This window comes from Arachis stenosperma, chromosome 2 (genome assembly GCF_014773155.1).
Source record: "Arachis stenosperma cultivar V10309 chromosome 2, arast.V10309.gnm1.PFL2, whole genome shotgun sequence".
Classification (NCBI taxonomy): Eukaryota; Viridiplantae; Streptophyta; class Magnoliopsida; order Fabales; family Fabaceae; genus Arachis; species Arachis stenosperma.
The window spans coordinates 409,681-432,052 of NC_080378.1; the positions used below are offsets into that span (position 1 = coordinate 409,681).

Consider the following 22,372-nt stretch of genomic DNA (forward strand, 5'->3'; position numbering starts at 1 on the left):
TCATCATCATCATCATCATGAGATCTTCTATAACCATATAATCCTAGCTTGTAAGGTAAATAATTAAGTTAATCAAATAAACATATTAATGCTTTTTTATTCTATTTTAATTATATCTTTATCTTGAATATTGTTTTAAAACTAACCAATTACAATCTTAGATCATATCTGATACCACCTATTAGTCTATTAACAACATAGGACAACATAAACTTATTTTAAAATAAGACAAAAATATTTTGTCAACTGGTCATTCTTTTTTCTTTATAAAATATGTTCAGAATCTTTATATAATTCATATCCATTCTAACTGACTACTTATGAAACCATTTTTTGTTACAAATTGATTTATATAAAAGTCCTATAAAACTCTTTTTATAATAATATTTCCTAATTTATGGTACATTTTTAGTATTATATATGTTGATTAAGTATGAATTTAAGAAAGCGTTACAACTGTAATTATCTAAAAATTACTCTCTACTCAAACTTCGGAATTCACAAACAAAAAGGATAAACATGAAAGCCCTTCTTGTTTTCGTTTTTCTTTTATTATTATTTTACTTTACTTTAATTTTCTTGTGTCTTTGCTGTTGTACAATTAGTTGGACTAACTTTTGCATATTATTATTTTTTAATAAACGTTTGTAAATTATTAATATAAAATATTTTATACTGTCACATATAAATAACTATAGTTAACATTTAGATAATTATTAAAAACTTAAGCATTTTTAAAATATGAAATAATTTAAGAGTAAATTGAAGAATTGCTTTTTACTCTTAACTTTTTCAACAAACGATTTTTTCAGTAGAAATTTAACATCTATTGAATCCTAATTTATCTAACTGTAATGAGTGATGAGACACCTTGATGTATTGTCTTCCAAAATATTGTTATGAAATTAAAAAATTTAAATCCCAGAAAATGAAATAATTTAGAATTTAAAGATGTTTATTGCATCTCCAATGGTGGCAAACTTTTTTTTATTGAAATTCATATTATTCAAATATTGAATAATTTACATAGAAGGTATAATACAATTTCACAAATTTTCTACTTAGTAATACAAATTTTGGAAAGATAATATAATAAGAATTTAATTTAATATATTGTTACTATTAAAATTAGATGAATATCTAATTATACATTAATACATTTACACATAGAGTTTACTTAATTATTTAGTATTGAAAAATATTTAAATTAAAAATCCTATATTGTTTTATGGAAATGTAATTATATAATAAAAATAATACAAAATTACAAAAAATATAATACACTAAAATAATAATCAGAGTTGCCAAGTTTGATGAAGCGCCAGTTTGACAAAATTTTGGTCTAAATCCAGATGCAGGATTGTCTTTTACCTCAATATTATCGAAATATCTCTTGAAGAACTAAAAAGTAATTTTAAAATATTCAATTAGTTTAATAAAATAAACGTGATTTATATATCAGTATTTAAGTATTCATTTTGATCTATATTATTGCTCACTTTCTAAGAGAGTAAGAGATCCTTTATCCTGTTAATTATGTGTGATTATTAAACTTGTGATGTGATAACAATTATTTGCTGCTTCTTTTTTAATAGCTTCTCACTTTTTATAAATTGTCAAAACTTATAAATCAAAATTACTTTTGAAAACGGAATTAATAGGACAAACATATGATACAAATATTAATGCTATTGAGATTTATTCTTTTACCTTTAAATAATGGAATATAGTAAGATAAGGGAGTGAAAGTCAAAGACCATATTTTAAACTGAAATAGAGAATTAAAATACAAGACTAAAAATAATAATTTTACTAACAAGAAAGAACAAACACAAACAAAATAAATAAATAAATAAAAATGTTGAGAATGAAGCAGGTTGATAGGTATGAATGATGAAAGTTAATTTTCACTTATTTGTTTAAATAAAAATATTTGAGATTTAAATTCTACCTTATATGATATACACACAACAATTTATTAACTAACGACAAATTTTTAAATAAAATTAAGATTTGTGACGGGTTAATTCTTAAATTTGTAGGAAGAAGATATCGCGGACAATAAAAAAAAAATATGAATGATGGAAGGCATAAGCACTTACGGGGATTGCTGCAGAGAACAGTGAGACATGAACGCGCCACGTGAGCGCGTGCGTTATAAACGAGAAGGCTCGTGAGTGTGACTGAGAAACGGGTTTGCCACTTGGAACCTCACTTTCTTTGCACGTGACTTCACTTCACTTTTCTCGATTCTTTTCTCTGCTTTTTACTTTCTACTTTTTACTTTTTACACACCACTACAATAATTGACCCCTTCTCTTATTTATACGTTAACAAAAACAAAAATCTAAAGGGGTTAAGATAGCTCAGTTAAATTTATTAGTCATCTTTTATCTATAATTACTTAAATACAGTGTTCAAATGTACTAGTATATTAATATTTTAATAATTTTTAACTGTTAATTTTAATTATAAAAAAATATATTGAAATATCGATGTATTAGTATGCTTAAAAACTTTCTTATATTATGTTATGGCAATGGCAGTGGCCCCATCGCCCATACTCAACAAAACATATTTGGAAAGTTTGCATTTGGATAGCTTCAATTGGATCCTTCACTCCCTTTCCCTCTTTCTTTCTCTCTTTAAACTCTCCATTCCACAAAGAAAGGGGTTTGTATAATGACGCAATAGTATTGATAAAAGTTGTAAGAGTTCAATAAATTTATAATTAATGTTAAAACTCTGTTTTCATTAATAATCTTAACATACAAGTGTGTCATTAACAAAATCAAATTTTAAGTTAGTTGTATTCTACTTGCATTTATATCCAGTGAAAAAATCTAAATCAATTTTAGTTTGTCAATGTGTTAAAAACAAATGATGATAATCTTAATTGTTAAATAATATAGTGAAATTATGGATCAAGTTGCAAGTATTTAGCTACAAGTATCATATTGTAATATAGTTGAAAATTTCATTAATTCTTATATTATGACAAATAATATACAACTTGTTTACAAGTTATATGATTAAATTTTTTTTTGCCTTTACAAAATTAATATAAAGAGTTTAATTTTGATGTATTGATCGTATAAAACGATTTGTACAGTTCGTGCAATCATATCTATTTTTTTGGATAATTATTCATGCGATTAACGTGAAAGATTGTTATTTTTACTTATATGATATTATATAATTAGATGCACGTGTAAGACTACTTTACAGTTTATATCAACAATAGTGTATCAAAATTAAATTCTAATATAAATAGATAGTTTGATCTTCAAGTTTATGTATAGTATTTTTCTTAAGAATTATAAGTCATAGTTAGTGAGTACTAAAGAGAAAATTATTAACAATCTAATTCTCTCTCTTTCTCTTTCAAAATAAAGATGGGATGATTGTTTAATTTACTTGCAATAATGAACTGTTTTATTGTTGTTAGAAAAGAAATGAAGATGTGAATGGAATTCCTAACAAATAACAAGTAGGGTTTCTTAGTCAATGAAACACTCATAATTCCATAGAAGACCTTATATGTACCAAAAGACACCACTTATGTTGACTCTAATGAAATAGAGAGGTTGAGGTCTGCTTCATCCCACACATATAAATCTCTTTGCTTTTTTGAATTCCTACCTCATATTTTGCTTTCTTCATAAGTGTTGTTTCCCACTACCAAAATTGATGGAGAAGTAGGCTACTTATATATATGTAATTATTGAATTGAAATTTTTTCTTAGGGTTATAGTAATTGTATGTTAGTGTGATTAATTAGATTGTTGTTTTATTATTTCCAATACATGGTTCATATGATTTATTATTTTTACTATTTTTATAAAATTCTAAAAATAAAAACATTAAAAATAAAAATTGAAAATACTCTTTTAAACCAAACAAATCATTAATTTCTCTTAATTATACTACTTTATATAAAATATAGAGACCATTTTGATAAAGACACTAAAAATGTATTTTTTTAAAGACATTTACATGTGTCATGATATTATTGGATATCTTTATTAAACCAGTTAATAATTTATTTTTTAATAAATCAGAATAAAATCGGTTTATTACTGCAACAATAATAAACTCAATTATTCACGCTATAATTATTAGACTCGATTTCATCCAATCGATTTACATAATCTAAATTGAATTATATTTAAATTTTTTGATAAAAAGACAAATATATCCCTGATTTTTATTTTAAAACAAAAAAAAAACATGATCCAGTGGATTATGTTAGTCGGTTCGACCGAATCTGATAAAAAATACATTTATTATTATTGTTATAAAAAAATCAGTTTTATTCTATTTTATTAAAAAATTAAAAAAGTGACTGATTCATTAATACGTCTTATAATAATGTAACACATAAGTATCTTTATAAAAAGATGATTTACGTGTCTTTATGGAATATCCTCTTATTACTACCACTCATCATTGTAAATGATTAAAACCATATGGATCGGAGTAACTACACTTCTGTTTTTAATATAAAATAAGATTTCATGATTGTCCTTCATGACTTCGGATAGAATTAGTTAGCTAACTAAACTATTATTAAACTTTAAATTTTAAATTAGGGTAATAATTAAGTGTGATCATTGTCATATTAAGTATTGTAAAATTGTTAACTCTTTAAAATAAATTGATGTGTATTTCTTCATTAAAAAAAATGGTCGCTAAATACTAATGACCAAAAAGAGTGTTATTATATGTTTCCAAGCAATCATTAGATCCTTGCTTATTTTGATAACTTGTTACATATATAAGATCTCATCTCACTATGGGTCACTTTCAATCTTTAAACTTTATTATTATTTTTTAACAGACATATGATATGTTCTTCGCGCGCATCGATATAAAAATAGATCAATATTAATATGTCAGCTCAAAATAATATTATTAACCCTGCTAAACTCCAGAAAAGAGAGAGAAAAAAATGTAGTTGGCTTGACATGTAATATATATATATATATATATATATATATATATATACGATTAGTGCCATGTATTATGAAATTAAAAACAAAATTCCTTGATTTGGCCCACAGGGGAATCATGAATAAATAATGAATTAGATACCTCTATTCCTACAAAATTTAATATATATTAATGTTGCATTTGATTGGTTGATGTCAACAGATATGCTAATACCACTCTGTCCTTCAATTAGGGGAGGTAGGGTGTTTAGGGTGCGATTTGAATCGATTTTAGTAAAAAATTTATTCAATTCGAAAACTAATTTTATTTGTGATGCAATTTGAATTAGATAATAAAAAAAATAGTTTTGATCTGATTCGATTTCAAGCAATTTGAATTAAATTGGATTTACAATTTTATAAATAAAAAATATTAAATATATATAACAATTCTCAACATCATACTTTAAATAATCAACAATGATATAACAAGTCTTATACAATATCTTAAAAAGTTAACGATAACAATAGAAATAAAATTATGAGTTAGTTAAAAATAAATAAATAAATAAATCAGATTTTAAACATAAAATATTTATTAAATAATAATAATACATAAATAATATAAAAATATATAATAAATTAAACATGATATAAGTATAATTGTCAATATAATAATAAAATAATAATATTATAATACATTGTGTGGTTTGGATTGAATTGGATTGGTTATGAAAAGTAGATCTGAAATTTAATTTAATCCAGCAGTTTGCAAAAAATAGAATCCAATCAGATCCGAATTAGTGCGGTTTTAATCGGTTTTCGATTTAAATTGAATTTGATAAGCGGTTTAATTTGAATCCATTTGAATTTGAATACTACTACCTTCAATAATATATATATTGAATTTTAATTCTAATTAATCTGTTTTTGTAGATTTGTATTTAAACTAAACATAATAATAAATCTATTTCGATGTGTTTGTTTTAATTTTTTTTAAATTAATGTAATAAAAAAATTGAATAAAAGACTAATTTAAAAAATTAGTTAGTTGAATTGTTAATTTAATTTGATTGCTTAGGTAGGAAAATGGTCAAGTGATGAGCTAACTAATATCGCGTCGCGTTGTTTTTAGCTTCCAATCAAAACAGATGCGATGTCGTTTTTATAGTTATAGACATCTAAAATGATTTGCACACGTTGTGATCAATTTTAATGTAGAGTATGTTTTCTATGCGAGGAACTACAATTTGGCTACAAGGAGATACAAAATTGTTGGTGGCTTGAGGAATATAAATAGTGACAATGAGATAAGAGGGATAATGTGTTTTTTTTTTTCTCAAAAGACCAAACACACCACTTAAAATCATGACCCAAAGGCTCCCAGCAATTCCTCTCCAAACCTTAAGCCTATGAATGAAATGAGTTAATTTGATCTTTTAAATATTTGATGCTTTAATTTAATTTTGGAAAATATGAGTATAAATTATATTAGTTATTTTCAATTCATGCTGAATATATATATTCATATAGATCGTTAATGACACGCATAAACTACCAAATTGACTCATCTTTTTAATATATATATATATATATATATATATATATATATATATATATATATATATATATATATATTTTATCAATTAACAGATCACATTATATAAATACCTGACATCAACAGAAAAGATCATAAAACGTCAATATTATCTATTCTTATATCTTTCAAAAAACCAAATTAAAAATTGAGACAACTAAATTTTTAAAGATTATATTAATTTATTAATAAAACTTTTAAGATTTTATCTTATTAACAAAATTATTTTAAATTTAACTCGTTGAAAAATGAATAAAACAATCAACACATTATTCATATTTGATTACAAGAAAGTAATGAATGTTTTGTGAAGTACTAGTAAAATAGGTAGATTACTATGATATAATATGATTATATGCAGTCCACAAAACTCTCAACCAAACTATTTTTTATAGTTTTTAGGACCTGAAAGTCCAAAAGACTGAGACTGAAATTGACAAATGAGTTAAGTTCGTAATAATAATAAAAAAAACTCGGATGCAATAGTTTCAAGTCACAATAAAATAATAATAAAAAAAGTCCAATCTAGGCAGGACAACCCTATTAGCTAGCAGTTAGCAGTACAATAGAAATGCATGCACACACGACACACCGAAATTCCGAAAACAAAACTTGGTACGAATGCATGCATCATTGAGGTTGTGGCCGAGGTTTTGTTCAACGAAAGGTTGGGCCCTACTATTAACGTATGCAATCATTGGATTAACATTATGATACTACTTTTCCTTTTTCTTTTTTTAAAAAAACTCAGTGATTTTATATTTAAGCTCTATGTTTTCAGGTTTTCTTAGGACACTTATTTATTTATTTGTCCATTTTAAATTTAAGATGTTAACTACCAAAACGAATTTGGACTTTTGCTGACAAACGTTACAAGAATATTCTTTAAAGGATCCAAAAAAGAGCATTATTGACATGTTAAAAATTAAAATTTCAATAGCATTAGCCATTAGATACATAACTAAACTTAAAATAGTTCCAATTTTAAATTCTTAAAAATCATCTTTTTTGCCACTAGTTATAGAACTCTTGAAGCTTTTAATATAAAGATTAGGTTGAAGAAACAATTTTCAAACTAAATGTCCCACTATATTTTATTTGACATTAAATAACAATTACTATAATCTCCTTTTCATGTTAACGAAAAGAGTGACCAAATGTTAAAAAAGGGTTTATAGATAAATTATGGTCCCACAATATTTTCGTACTAGAGGGATTTAAAGTAAACTCGAATACTATTTCGAATATAAATATAATTTCCCATCCACTAAAGTCAAATGAATCTTTATAAAGCAAGGTACCAAAAGAAAATTTCCACAAGAAAGGGTAATACTCTTTCTTTCCTTTTCTTTTTTAGAGATCAGCAGGTAAAAAGTAAAATCTTTCTAATTTCTTTTTTTTTTTGGTGGGCCGGGGGGGGGGGGTGTTTCAGAAACATTTCAAAGTTCTTTTTGTTTTGGTATTGAATTCTTTCTAATTTATATTATCTTACCCCTTTTTTTTTTAATTTGGTGAGAGCTTTGCTGGTTGGGCCACCTATACTATACAATTTTTGGCTTATTTCTTCCAATCACAATTAAAAACAAAGGATGTGAAGAAATATTTTTACACAAAAACAGGATGTGAAAAAACACTGCAATTTTCGGTTTTCTACCATTCTTAAGGATTTCAAACATTACTCACAATCATTAGTCTCCCAAAATCTTTCTCAGATTCAGCATTACTCACGACCAATCATTTTTTACAGCTCTTACATCAACAAACTCGTTACCATTCTTAAGACATCGGAATCAAGGACAATATGCAAATATTTGATGCTCAAGATGCACATATGCAGACTTAGATGGCATAGAAGGACATTAATAAATCAATTACACCTCACAAGATCCTATAATAATGAACTTCACTCAGTGCTAGTACTAAGTATATGCCGCATCAAGTAAACAAAAAGCTAACCTTTCTTCCTATCAACAACTAATTTACCCAACAAACACTATATAGGCAGCGTGTTGACGACACCGAGTGTAAATTGTCTTTTATCAATAATAAGATGAAAAGATAGATCTGTAAATTGTATAAAGTTCATAGATGATTAGAGGCAAAGTTACAGAGGAGAGACAACTACCACAACAAAGTTGAATATACGAGCATAATTTGTTATCAATGAATATTAATATGTAAATGGAAATTCTTAGATTGTATTATAAAGTTCATAGACGGTGATTAGAGACAAAATTGTAGAAGAGAGACAACTATTACAATGAAATCAGTCTGCCTAATATACAGAGCTTGCAAGTCACAACCTTATGTGGAAAGCAGAAAAAAAGAAAGGATTATCGAACGTCAACAACTCTGTGATCCATCAAGGTTAAATACATCACCTAAAATCACAAAAATGAAGTCAAACCTCATTTATCAAGCTCCATTGCCTGTGCAGCTTTAGCTTTAGCTACTGCTGTCAACTTGGTCTTCAGCTTTCTCTTCCCCACTTGAAATCCACTTCCACCCTTCTTCTTGCCACCACCAACCTGTAAATATTTCCCAACAGAGAGTTAACACACACCCCACAATAAACAGCTACACACGAGTTTAATTGCTATGCAATGACAATGTAAGAGAGTTTTATAAGCCAATTAGATGTTTGTGTTTGCATTAGTTATGAGATAATGGTAGTTGAGTCAAACAACTTTGCTAATGCAACAGTGGAATCACATAGAGAAAGCAAATTTGATGCAGTATCCTCACTTAACAAAACTTCATATCATAGTGGTAAGTAGGATAATCACTTTTCCACACTCACCAAAAAGAGAAAGAACCTTTTACATCAAATTATCAAAGTTGGAATCTATAAAGTATAGTAAGCTCAAAACATACATTCCTAACTTTCTTACACAAAAAATAGAAAATAAAAAAGGAATTGAGAAATTGAATGGGGAAACTTACTTTCATCTTGTTTTTCTTTGCGTTGAGCTTCTGTTCTTTCTTCAGCTTCTCCTGCTTCTCTCCTGAAAGTGAATTTACCGCAACAACAGAACAATTAGAACACGAAAGCTTGAATTTCCAAAATTGGCAAAAAAGAATTGGGAAATTTTTGCAGAGGAGAGAGTGGCAGACAGTACTTTGGAGATCGAATTCGTACTGCTTCTTTCTCTTAGCGAGGTTGTTCTTCTTCGACATTTTCAATTGCTGATTGATGAACTCACAAATACAGAAGATTCGGGAAAATTTTTCGAGCCTCTAGGGTTAGGTATTTGATTACAGTGTGCGCTGAATCAGTTCGAATTAAACCCTAATCCCACAGAAATCCTCAACTATATTATTAGAAGCCTTTTATTTTTCAGTTAATTACTTAATTTACATTTGGTCCTCTCAGTTTGCTCATTTCACATTTTCCTCCCCCAATTTGTTAATTATCATTTTCAGAGGCGCCGCAAAAAAGTATTTATCTGTTTATTAATTATTCTATTTTAATTTTGTAAGTTTGTAAAATTATAACCTTCTTTAATTTAAAATAAAACATAAAAATTATATTTATATTTTTATTAATTTTAGATATTTATATTTTAAATTTATTAATTTACAATCATGAAAATGAAATGTCAATGTAATAAGTTATTCATATTTCACTAATTAAATATTTGTATGTATTTTACTGAATTAATAATGTACAAGATCATGAAATATTTCGTATTTTTGAATAAAAAATAAAATAATAATTTTTTATTTAAATAAAAAACCCAAAACGGCTGATATATTTTAAAGATAAACACAATGAAAATAAATTATATTCTTAAACAATTTTTTAATTTCAATTTTCATTATTATATATCTTTTGAAGTTGACTATTATGCAACAAAATTAAAATTTTTTTGGGTGAATTAAAAGAAAATAAACAAAAACTAAAAGAGAACAAAAAAAGAAACTGCTTAATAAAGACAGTCTCAATAAATACTATTTTCAAACTCCTTTCAAGGCAACGGAAGTTCAATTTGGGGAGAAAGGGTCCTCATTACGGTCTTTGTCATGATGTCTACTACTGTATTTGCATCTCTCAAGGTCAACCGAAGATCAGCACGCCATTTCCAAGACATGATATCTCGGATTTTTAACACTAAATGATCAATAAATCCAGAGCAATTTTGTAAATTATTGACAATAGTAAAAGCCTCCACACAATTTGTCTCACATATAATGTCTCTTTATCCCTAATCCCATGTTAAAAAAAAGTCTCTCCAAATAGCAAACAACCCTCCTTGCAAAATGTTACGACTCTCAATTGTTCCTAGACAACCTCGTTGCCACCTTTCCTTCCAATCTCTGCTAACACAAGCAAAACCAACTCGAGCACCACTGTCAGGATAGGTAACATCACAATTAATCTTAAAGGTACCCACTGAGAGGGGAATCCAAGAGCCACTAATGGTTGAGGGAATAGACAGTTGTTGCAACTCAAAAATATTTCAGAGCTCCTTTTCCAAGGACAAAGCCATACTAATCACCTTGTCTGTGGTCCAATGCTCATGAGGATGAAAGATCTCGTTATTCCTCGAACGCTAAATCCACCAGAGACCAGAAAAGAATCTAAAGGGGCGCTGTTTGCTATTATGTAAGAACCAACTCATCAAATGCACTGGTTGACAGGAGATCTCTAAAGCTTGCCAAACTAGTTGGGCTTTTGGACAATCCCGAATACAAGGTAAAATCGATTCCTGATCTGAGAAACATCGTGGACAGCTATCCGTGTGCGAAATGCCCTTCCTAAAACGAAATGCAGCAGTAGAAAGAGCCTCCCGAAGACATAGCCAAGCCACAAATTTATGCTTTTCCAAAACATGTTGACGCAAAAACCAAAGCCAATTACTCCTATCCTCCCAACTAAACATCACAACAAAATTAAAATAATAATATGAGTTGTAGGCTGTAGGGTGTACATTATTCAGTCCGGTCTAATGATTCAGTTTGAATCTGAATATTTTAGAGATTAATTTGGTATAATTTTATCGAATTTTCGGTTGAATAAAAGTCTTTAAAATAGGCTTAGTCATTATTTAGGGTCGGGTCCAGGTTAAAATGAATCTGACCCTAAAAAAAAACTAAAAATATATATGTTTTAAATTAATTTTAATATTATGTTATATTAATTATAAATTTATTGTTTTATTTTAAATCACAATAGTTGAATTAAAAAATAGATAAAAAAACATCAAATAAGAATTTATGGACAAATTCAAATTCAAATATGGATATCAACTTTTTGGTAACAAATTTTTTTTTACAAATAAGAACATCATAAATAAGTTTCTTTATAAATAATTATTTTTATAAATTATTATTAAAATTTTAAAAGTTCAATTTTCATCCAATTTAAATTTGGTATAATTATGATCTAAAAATATTTAAATTTCATTAAATTTAAGAATTAAATTAGAGTCTAAAAAATAAAACTAATGTATATTTAAAATTAAGTCTAAGTTAAGACAAATCCAATTTTATTCCTACATTCCTAATAAGTTGATTAGTTGCTCAAGCAAGATGAGATTCCCGTCGTCACTACCCACTAATTAAGATATATGAATTTTATTTAGAGCAATGCTAGGGGGCCAGTAATTTTTGTGATTGTTAGCCATCAACTAGCCATCAATGATGATTTGATGGTGTGAGATTGGTGTGAAATTTCATCCAATGGCTCACCTTCCTCTGCTGGTTACATGCTGGCCAAAATTCAATAAAACTGCTGGCCCCTAGACTTTTCCTTTTATTTATTTGATCAAAAGCCAAGGATATACTGGTCCTTGAGCAGTCCAAACAATAAATATACAAACTAGACATGATTAAATAATTAATCGTCAGCTAATCCCTTCAGATTTCATACAACAATTCGGCAAAGAAAAATGAAATAAAAAAGGAGGAATAAAAAAAATACTTCCGAATATTTTCAATGAGCTTATTAATTATTATTATTTTTTTAAATAATAGAGTTCAATACAATAAGTGAAGCAAGAGTAATAATAAACAAAGAAAAAAGTTAAAAAAAATTACAAAAAGACTCATTAATTATTTTTTGTGTTCTTTCTTTTTATAGTGTATTCCTAATTTTATACTCATAAAAACATTTTCAACCACTTCACTCTTACTAAAATTCTGTCAAATTTATTGTAAGATCGCTAAGTATAAGTCCTCCAATAGGAGTGCACATGGCCCGACTCGACTCGAAAATCCGATCCGGACCCGAACACTTTAGGAACTAATTTGGTGTGATTTTATTGGGTTTAGGGCCAGATAAGGGTCTCAAAAATAGACCCGGTTATTATTTTGGGTCGGGTCCGGGTCATAGTTCAGGTCACCCAAAGTAGGCCCGGTGGCCCGGTCATCATACACAATTAATATTTTGTATTATTAGTAATGGATCATGGCTATTCTTATGTGAAATTTAAGTATTATAAATCTTAATATTTTGTGTTATTAGTCATTATAAGACTATAAGTTAATGTTTTATGTTTAGAATGCATAAGACTTTAGACTAATGTATAATATTGTGTTATTTGTATTAATTTAAATATTTGGTGTTATTAGACAATATTAGTATTGATTGTGGTTATGCTTTAATTTTGAAGAAGGGTTGGTTCTTGTTATATTTTTCTAAGTGAATTTTACCATGTCAAATAATGGTTGGAGTCTTGGAAATTTGGATATTTTTACATGCTAGTTTATAAGAAGGTATCAACTTAATGTAATGTTAACGACCCGGTTTTCACCTGGTTTTCACCCGGTATAATTGTGGCCCGAAAGTGTATTGGTTTCATCGGGTCTAAGGTCGGGTTCGGGTCCAATAAATAGACCCGGTGTATATTTCGGGTCGGATCTGGGTCACATCAAACCCGGCTTCACCCGATCCATGTGCACCCCTATCCTCCAGTTGCATATCTTGTTGTATCAAATTCTTACTAAAACTCTGTTAATCTGACAATATCTTTTCTCCTCTGCACAATCTCGTTAAAGTCTCCCATAGAGACTGATATAATCCTGCAATATAACTCAATTTGTCCCACACACAGCAAATTTCTCTTCTCTTGTATAAGCCACATACACCAAAAAAATCATTATTAAAATTATTTTTAATAAGACCCTTTCAACACATAACAAAAACACCCCTAAATATTATTTCATCCCAAATTAACACTAAACCACTTGAGGCACCCTCCGATTTAACATATTTTCATCCCGCAGCATCATTTCCCAAATTCTTATTACATCAAACTTCGTTACTTCTTGCCACTTAGTACTAAATAAGTCTAACATATTCAATATAATTTTTTTTGAGATTTATTATTATTATTAAGATTTAACTCATACATATCTTTAGAATATATATTAAGATAATTAATTAAAATACATTTTATAAAAAGTAAATATTTTTTATTTGTTTAATATGTTTGTTGTATATTTTGTTGAGTCAAGATTTAAATATTAATTCTTGTGATGATAAATATAATTAATGTTTCTTATTATGTGCATAACAATTATCAGATTGCTTTATGATAGAAAAGTTGCTACACATTGTAATCAAGTCAAAAAAGGAAGTTATTTTCAATTAAAGTTAATGGCTATCTCCTTAGTGAGTGCAACGAACGACTACTACAACAATTAGGGAAATGATTTATACATTAAACGAAATTATCAACAAGCTCTATATATGATGATTTGTTCAAAGAAAAAGGCAATCAATTTGAACTGAACTAGATTCAATTCACAACCTTTGCTGATATAGTTTTCTTCTTTGATATTTAGTGTGTTTCAATTTTTATGTTGTCTAGATTAAATTCTGATTGGGAGATATAGAAGATAAAAAAATATTCACTTAAGAGTTATTTCTATTTTTGTTTAAATGTTTGTCACGAGAGTTGTTTTTTTTAGGTGGCACTTAGAGATTACTAAGTTTGAGATAATTTAGATGAGCGATAAAAATGTGAATAAAGTCGAACCAAAATATATTAAAAAAAAATTAAAATTTTAGATATAAATATAGAAAATCTAATGATATAATATAATCGTAGCATCTTTTAAATTCGATTAAGTCAATTAGAATCTTACTAAATCAATTATATACATAAAAAATTGATTATTTTAAGTTAGAAATGAATGGATAGAGTTAATTTGTTGAATGGATAAGTAATAAAATTAATTGATTAATTCACTAGAAGAAAACCAAACTTTTGTCTCCATAAAATAACCGATTGTTTTAAAAGAAAAACTGTTTTCATTCACAAACTAATTGATTATTTGTAGGGTCCTTGAACGGGTTAGTTGGACTTATTTAGATTCGACTGTTTAAGCTCGCTTTAATTATGGGCCATAAATTTTTAGTTTGAATTGTTTATGTCTAGTTCAATGGATTTAACAGATTGACCTATTTATTTTTTTATTTTATTTTTTAAAAAATATTTGTGACACAAAATATTATTTTTATGTCAAAAACTTTAATCAAACAGTATTTTTTTGTTGATGGACCGTATTTTCGGATCGAATCAAGAGAAATATTGTCTAAAAATACTATTTAAAAAATATATAAAAAAATTAAATGAGCCACCTATTAAACCTGTAATTTTTTTCGCGTTAATCGGATTCAACCCGTTTATTCCAAAATTTAAATGGACTTAATTTTAAGGATAAAATCTACCCATTAATCGAATAAATATACTAACATGATAAATTTAGTCTATTTCAACAGGCCTAATTATTTGAATAATAAAATTTTTTTGTGTAAATTGTGATTTCTCCAACTTCAAAAAACTCACACTTAACAATTGATATAACATAATTAGAGTCATCGCAAAAAATTAATAAACACAGTAAAAAGAGATTTATAAACTATTACAATTATAAAAATTAAATAACTAAAAAAAATTAATGATAAATTATAAAATTATTAATATTAGGATTGAAAAGACAAAGTGAAGATTCGAAACTAAAAATATTAATGTTAAAATTATAAAATAAAATAAATAATATTTAATAATAAAATAATAATTCAAATAAATTAAAAGATAAATTTTAAAATTAGGTGACTAGTCAATAAATAAAATTGAAAAACATGGTTTGTTACTTAAAAATAAAAGAGTTGTGCTAGTAACTAGGAAGCAGGTATACAAGGGATCGAGATTCGAGATTGGAGATTCGAGAGATCGATGGAATCATCGTCACCAGCAGAGAGGCCTAAGACCTATATGGAAGTGTTGCAGAAACTCGAATCTGAACCATCTGAGTATTCCATGATTTTGGATGAGTTGAGGAGAATAGATCGATACATGGAGGGGCAATTCACATCCATTCTCCGGGAACAAGCTCGCCAAAGGGATGCCATAGTTCGTGAGAAACCCCAATTTGAGCCATCTGATGAGTATGTTCCTAAGAGGCCCAAGTATGCGTGAGTTTCATGCATTCATGCATGCCCTAATTTACCTCTCAATTGAATTCAATTTTCATAAAAGAAGCAGCTCAAGAGGATTCCATCATTCTACGTTGATATAATTGTTGATCATATCTCTTGTTTAATTAAAGTCTTCTTTTGATTTACGTTGTTGCTTCCTTGTTTTTATGGATTTTGTCATGAAAATTGCTATATGTATAAGCACATTGTCACAATAAAATTCCTTAGGGTTTTGTAAATCTGACTTCTTTAGGTCACCCTGTTTTGTATTGCAAATTGAAAGCATGTTAAACATTTCTGTTCACTGTTCTTGACAAAACGGAAACTAAGTTTGAAAATGGATATTCATCCTCAACTTGGAACTTCTTGGGATTCCAACTGGGATGATGGTGGTGTTGTGGACAAAGAGACACACAAGAGGAAAGACTGATGAAGGTTATGTCATGGAAGAGACATGCAAAATGAAGGCAAAATTTGTGGAAGGCTCAGAGGAGGTGAAGAAGCAACTTCATTATTATTGCTATTTGTGTAACAAATAATCTTAAAGGTGGAATTGTTCCCATGGCATATCCTATATCTAAGAAGATATATTTCAAACATTCAAGGGCAATCTTGCGAATTTCATTGCAGCTACTATTACAAGGTAATCAATCCTTTTGGCAGGAGATGATCATAAATAGATAATATCTATGTTGTGTGCTCATTGCCAAAGGGATTTGCCCAGCAATTTTGCTACATGTTTTAATCAATGTTTTGAAAATGACATGAATAACATTAAGCTTGAAAAGGAACAATTTGTTGCTTGTGTAAAGAAATTGGAGACTGAAGTGTCTCTGAGGCCTTTGGTAAAGGGTTCTACCGAGCAATTTCTCTTTGTTTTAATAATGCAAAAAGGGGGAAAAGAATTTAATTAAGGATTTTTTTCATGCTTTGATATATCACAATTAGATTTCTTTAATATAAAAAATAGTTGTTTTGAAAAATTTAGAGAATAAACATAAACATGGATATAAACATAATATGTTTTCTTAGATAAAGGAGGAACTAAGTATTAATTATCCTGTTATCATGTTAAGTTGCTTTTGCATTTGATATTTTGATTTTGTGATTGAAAAATCTGTTTTTCATATGCACTTTTTCATTTAACAACACAAGTGTAAATTGTCTTTTATCAATAATAAGATGAAAAAATAGATTTATAAATTGTATAAAGTTCATAGATGATTAGAGACAAAGTTACAGAGGAGAAACAATTACCACAACAAATTATACTTGGCATAGTAACAATTTACAAGGAACAGTAGCAAAGACACAAATTATGCTAACAATTTATATAAATTTAAAAAGGACAAAAATGTAATCAAATTTCTCATTTAGAATAATTAAGGTAATACTAGAGTTAGATTAACTTTTATATATTGTAACATGTATGATGAAGATGATAAACTAATAAATCATAAATCATAAATGAATTATCATGGTTTATCATATATAAGTGAAAAATGAAAAGTGAAAACGGGGTGATCAATATTTGATTCAATTATACTAGTAGTACATTACAGTGTTAAAAACTATAATGTTAACTTAGATTTTGGTACTTTATCTTTCCAGTAAAATTGATTCTTAATGTCAAGCGATACTCTTATATGAGTGGTTTTGTTTTTGTGAATATCGCATTAAAAAAAGTATCAAAAGAATTTAATCTCATAATTAGCTAATTTTATTTGAGTTGGATAAATTAGAATATAAAAGAATTTAAAAATTAATAGTTTAAACTTAAAAAATTCCATTTAGTTTATATAAATATATATAATAACTTATTTTTGTTCCATCAATAATTTAGCATCATAAGAAACTCGTTAAAAGATGTATGTAGTAATTTGTTTATGTATATATACACCACTAATAAACTTTTTTTTTTCTTTTGAAAGAAATATTAGGAAGACAGCTGTAACAGGAGAAAACAGAAGCAAGTGATGAACAATAGAAGCATGAATTGAGGAATGAGAATGCATGTTGGAATTTTGAAGTGCATAATCATTTTTTTATGATCTTTTAGTCTAAAGTAAGACATCTATTACTATTAACACCAAAAGAGAATATAATGATAATTATGTGCTAACATGTCCTTTTAAAACAAAAAATACATCCTTATTCTATGAAGTTGTCAATGAAGAATAACATATTAAAAAATTAAATAAAATATTTTGCCTTTAAAACTTAGACTTATGGACTTTATACTATTGTACTCGTGCCATGTACAAAAAATATTTAATATTTTATTTATATCTGAAGTATTTAAAAAAAAATATATTTTTTAATATATTTAATTTTAAATTAATCTCCATTTATTTTTTTATTCATGTGAATACCAAACAATAATATATATCAAAGAAATTCACAAAATAATTGGATTAATTAAAAAAGGCATAATATGCAATAAATTAATATCTTAATTTCTATGAAAAATGTTCATACATATTTTTTTGCCTTTAACATTGATAGTTGCACATTTAATTTATAGGTTGTATCTCGATTCCTGTATCAAATAAAATTTAAATATTATTTATATAAAATTTTCTATCCAACTAAAAAAAAGAAATGAAAAACACAATTAACAACAAAGAGATACTAATTGATTAAACTGTACTTGATCATTTTTATTTATCAAAGACTTCTCTATACTTAATATTAATCGTACAATTCTCAGGGATCCCTCGTAATTCTGAATTAAAACCTTTATTCTTTGCTTGCTCTTAACTCTTAAAAGTGTCACATATAACTGTTCATGTATAAAAATCAATCTCAATAAGTATAGATCCACAATTTTCAGCATATGTCCTTGAATCTTGTTGATTATCATACCAAAGGATACTATCAATAGAAATTATTTTCTCTAAAACTTGATTGGAATGTTATCATTATTTGGAACCATAATAATCTTTGGGATTAATGCAATTCCTCCTATTTTGATCTCTGTCAGTATTTTGCATTCAACTAAGTGATTTTTAAGTCTCCTAACCTATAGTCGTGTACCATTATATAAGTCATCTGACTGGTCTATGTTCTTAAGTAACGTCACCGAAACACCAATATAAATTACAAAATAATATATTATTTAAAATTTATTATTATGTATGTATGACTAAAAATATTATAGAAAAAAAAATAAATACTTATAGTCAAAACTCTTAAGCTTTCTAAATTTTAATATAATAATAGACTGTGTATTTGAGTGATTTTGCATGTACTCAATGAATTATTTTATAAATTTTTCTCCCAATGTGTATTTCAATTTAGGTCCACTCTTATATCACATGAATAATGGTTAGAAATCTAAAAAACAAACTTAATAAAACTATCACAATTGTTTTAGTTTATTCCATCTCATCAAGTTCTAACACAATAGAAAAAAAACATAAATTTATTAAAAATCTCTAAATTTTAGTATAAATTAATGAAATCTCTATGAAATTCAATTATTAGATCACACATCATACACAAATCACAAAATACTAAAACATAAATTATACCCTAATCTAACCTTATTATTTATTCTAGTGATAACTAACTCTATCCACTAAATTCCATTTTTTTCAAATCAACCTAATTGTTGTATGATTTAGTTACCACTAGACATACGTCATGTTTTATCATTTTTGTGATTTATGTATGATATGTGAACTAATCGAATTTAGTAGAGATTACATTAGTTTATGCAATAAAAAAATATTATACTTAGTAAAAAAAAATGTAGGTGAAATATTGTGTATTTATAAATAAGTTTTTGTTGTTGTTTTAGTCTCTTAAGCAAAAAATTTGATTAAACATAATAAATACGTTTAATAATATCATGTCTCATGTTAAACTATTATAGGACCGGTACAACAATTTAATGTAAATTGTGATACGAAGAAAAGATTTACTGATTTAAATTTAAAATACTTCACAAAATTAACAAATAATAAATAAATAATTTTTATAAATATTTTATTTTAATTCAAAATAATGCATTCTTATAAGTAATTAATTTTTATACCATTTAAAATTTTTGAGAAAATAAACTCTATTCGATAAAATTATAATAAAATTACTCTCATTTATAGAATAGAATGGTGACTTTTGTATAAAAAAAATCTTGTCCAAACAAAATAATCATCTTCAATTGCAATGAAAATAATTAACAATGCATCACAGGACATATTGATTACCAATTTTTTCCATCTCCAACTTGAATTACAAATAGCAGAAGTAGAACAAATAATTAAAAATTCACAATTTAAATAAGAATCATTTATATATTGACTGAATGATCAAATATAATATTTATAGACTATGAAGAAGCTCAAAATTTTCAAAGTTGACAATTCGCGGCTAGTAAAACTTGTCGATGTTCAATGTCGATGTTCAATTTTAGGGTCATTTATTTTATTGAAACAACACAGAACATTGTCAATTGATATTCTGAAAAAAAATTTTTGAAGCCCTTCCAGTCTAAAACCACCATTCACAAATTGAAAATTATATTAATAGAGCAAGTTAACGATAGAAGCTAGAACACTAACAAATTCCATAAATTCTGTAAACAGTCCTCATCAGATATCAGTTATGTCTATCATTGTGCTAATACACACTGCACTATTTCTATGAGTATTGAAATTATTTAACATCAGAGTTTTCCTTCCTGAAGAAACCATAAACACACAAATAGAACATGAACCTAAACACAAATTCCACAACTTAGGCCTGAGTTATACCAGATTCCTGAGATGTACCAGCATCCTGAGATGTACCAACTTCCTGAATAAATACATTAAAAGAGAATCTACATTAACTCCAATGCAAATAATCAATGAAAAAAATAGACTACCGCAACCACATGAAATATAAGGAAAAATGTTTAAATACAATACTCAATCAAAACTATGAAATACTTGAAGCCAATTATCAATATATATACAAGGAACATGAAGCTAAAATCAAATGAAATATCTTCATCTTGACAAGAAAAAAATAGATACAATATCATTAATAGTTTTGATGATTTATGATAGGCAGTAGCTATGATTACTCATGCAAGGAACTTAACAATCATAGATAATTATGAGTCACAGTATAAGCAAACCTTATGATAAAGTAATCACAAAGCAAAACCATACTATCAAAGTAAAAATGTATCCACACACACAAACAACAAAGTCATAATTAGAATAAACAAATTAAAATGCCAAGATACACCCAAAATATGGATAAATGATGATGGTACCTGCGCATCACCAATCGCACAGAACTGGACTTTGAGTTTATCATTGATTGTTTGCCATACTCTGCTGTAAAAGGTTTGAGGTGCATCGTCACCAGAGCGTGCATTGAAAATAATGTAAAACAGAAGGCCAGCAACAGCACAATCATTAACGCTGACAAGCTTATCAAACTCAAAATTCACCTTCTACATAGTAATAACAACAATAAAAATAATCATTAGTGAATGAGATTATAGACATAAATAAGATTATGGACATAAATAAAACACAATAAAGCAAAAACAATCATAGACACGACATTTTGGCGATTGTAGATTCGCAAGCTTTTCTGAATCATATCCTTCACAAGTTTCTGACTATACTTATCAGTCATCGGATAGGGTCCAACTCCGCAACACATTCTACCTCCATCGTCAGGAGGAACGAATCTCTGTAAACAACATAAAGATAAAAAAACCCTAAAGAGTTAAATTATGAGATTATCAAAAAAAAAAAAAAAAGCGTGTGGTGAATTTAAAAGAACCTGAATGCTGAAGAACTGTCTAAAACATTCATGAATTTGTTCATCAGTGAGTATCTCTTTAGCTGGACGGTGTACAATAGAAGTTCCTTTCACCGTTTTCTTCGGTTTACCATCCCCATCATCCCTACCTCTTTTAGCTCCGACAGAAGCCTTACTAGTCGGACGGTGTACAGTAGAAGTTTCTTTCACCGTTTTCTTCTGTTTACCGACAGGAGCCATATCTCTCTCTAACTGTCAATTTCAGAATCAATCAATAAATAACAACGAAACAGGATAGAAGCACACGGAGTTTCAATTCAATGATGCACAAAATCAAACGTGTGAATCGGAGAAGAGAAGGCGGAGTACTTACGACAATCACCGGAGCGTATGATATGAACAAAGAGGTCGACGATTCTGATTCTGGTGAATTGGGGTTAGGGTTTTTAATAATTTTTTCCTGGTGCCTTCAACGTTGAATTCACGGAGGTAAGTGTTGTTTATTGGGCTTATACGTTAGCCTTTTTATTGGGCTGCTTGTTGGGTTTATTTTCATGATTTTTACTACTAGGTAGATGTTCTTGTAGGTTTATAATTGGTTCCGTTGTCCGGCGGCGTAGGAAGAGAGGGAACAAATCACTTCGTTCAGGC

At 27.5% G+C, this 22,372-nt stretch overlaps 1 protein-coding gene across 1 annotated transcript; it reads right to left on the bottom strand.

Annotated features, from left to right (window-relative positions):
- Positions 1 to 8,670: 8,670 nt before the first annotated feature.
- LOC130961874 (uncharacterized) lies at positions 8,671 to 9,831 on the bottom strand. The gene is made up of 3 exons (XM_057887912.1): positions 9,648 to 9,831; positions 9,472 to 9,533; positions 8,671 to 9,056 (listed from the first exon to the last, which is right to left on the bottom strand). The coding sequence occupies exons 1-3, from the start codon at positions 9,703 to 9,705 to the stop codon at positions 8,937 to 8,939; spliced, it is 240 nt and encodes a 79-aa protein (XP_057743895.1). The 5' UTR covers positions 9,706 to 9,831; the 3' UTR covers positions 8,671 to 8,936.
- Between the last annotated feature and the right edge of the window lie 12,541 nt (positions 9,832 to 22,372).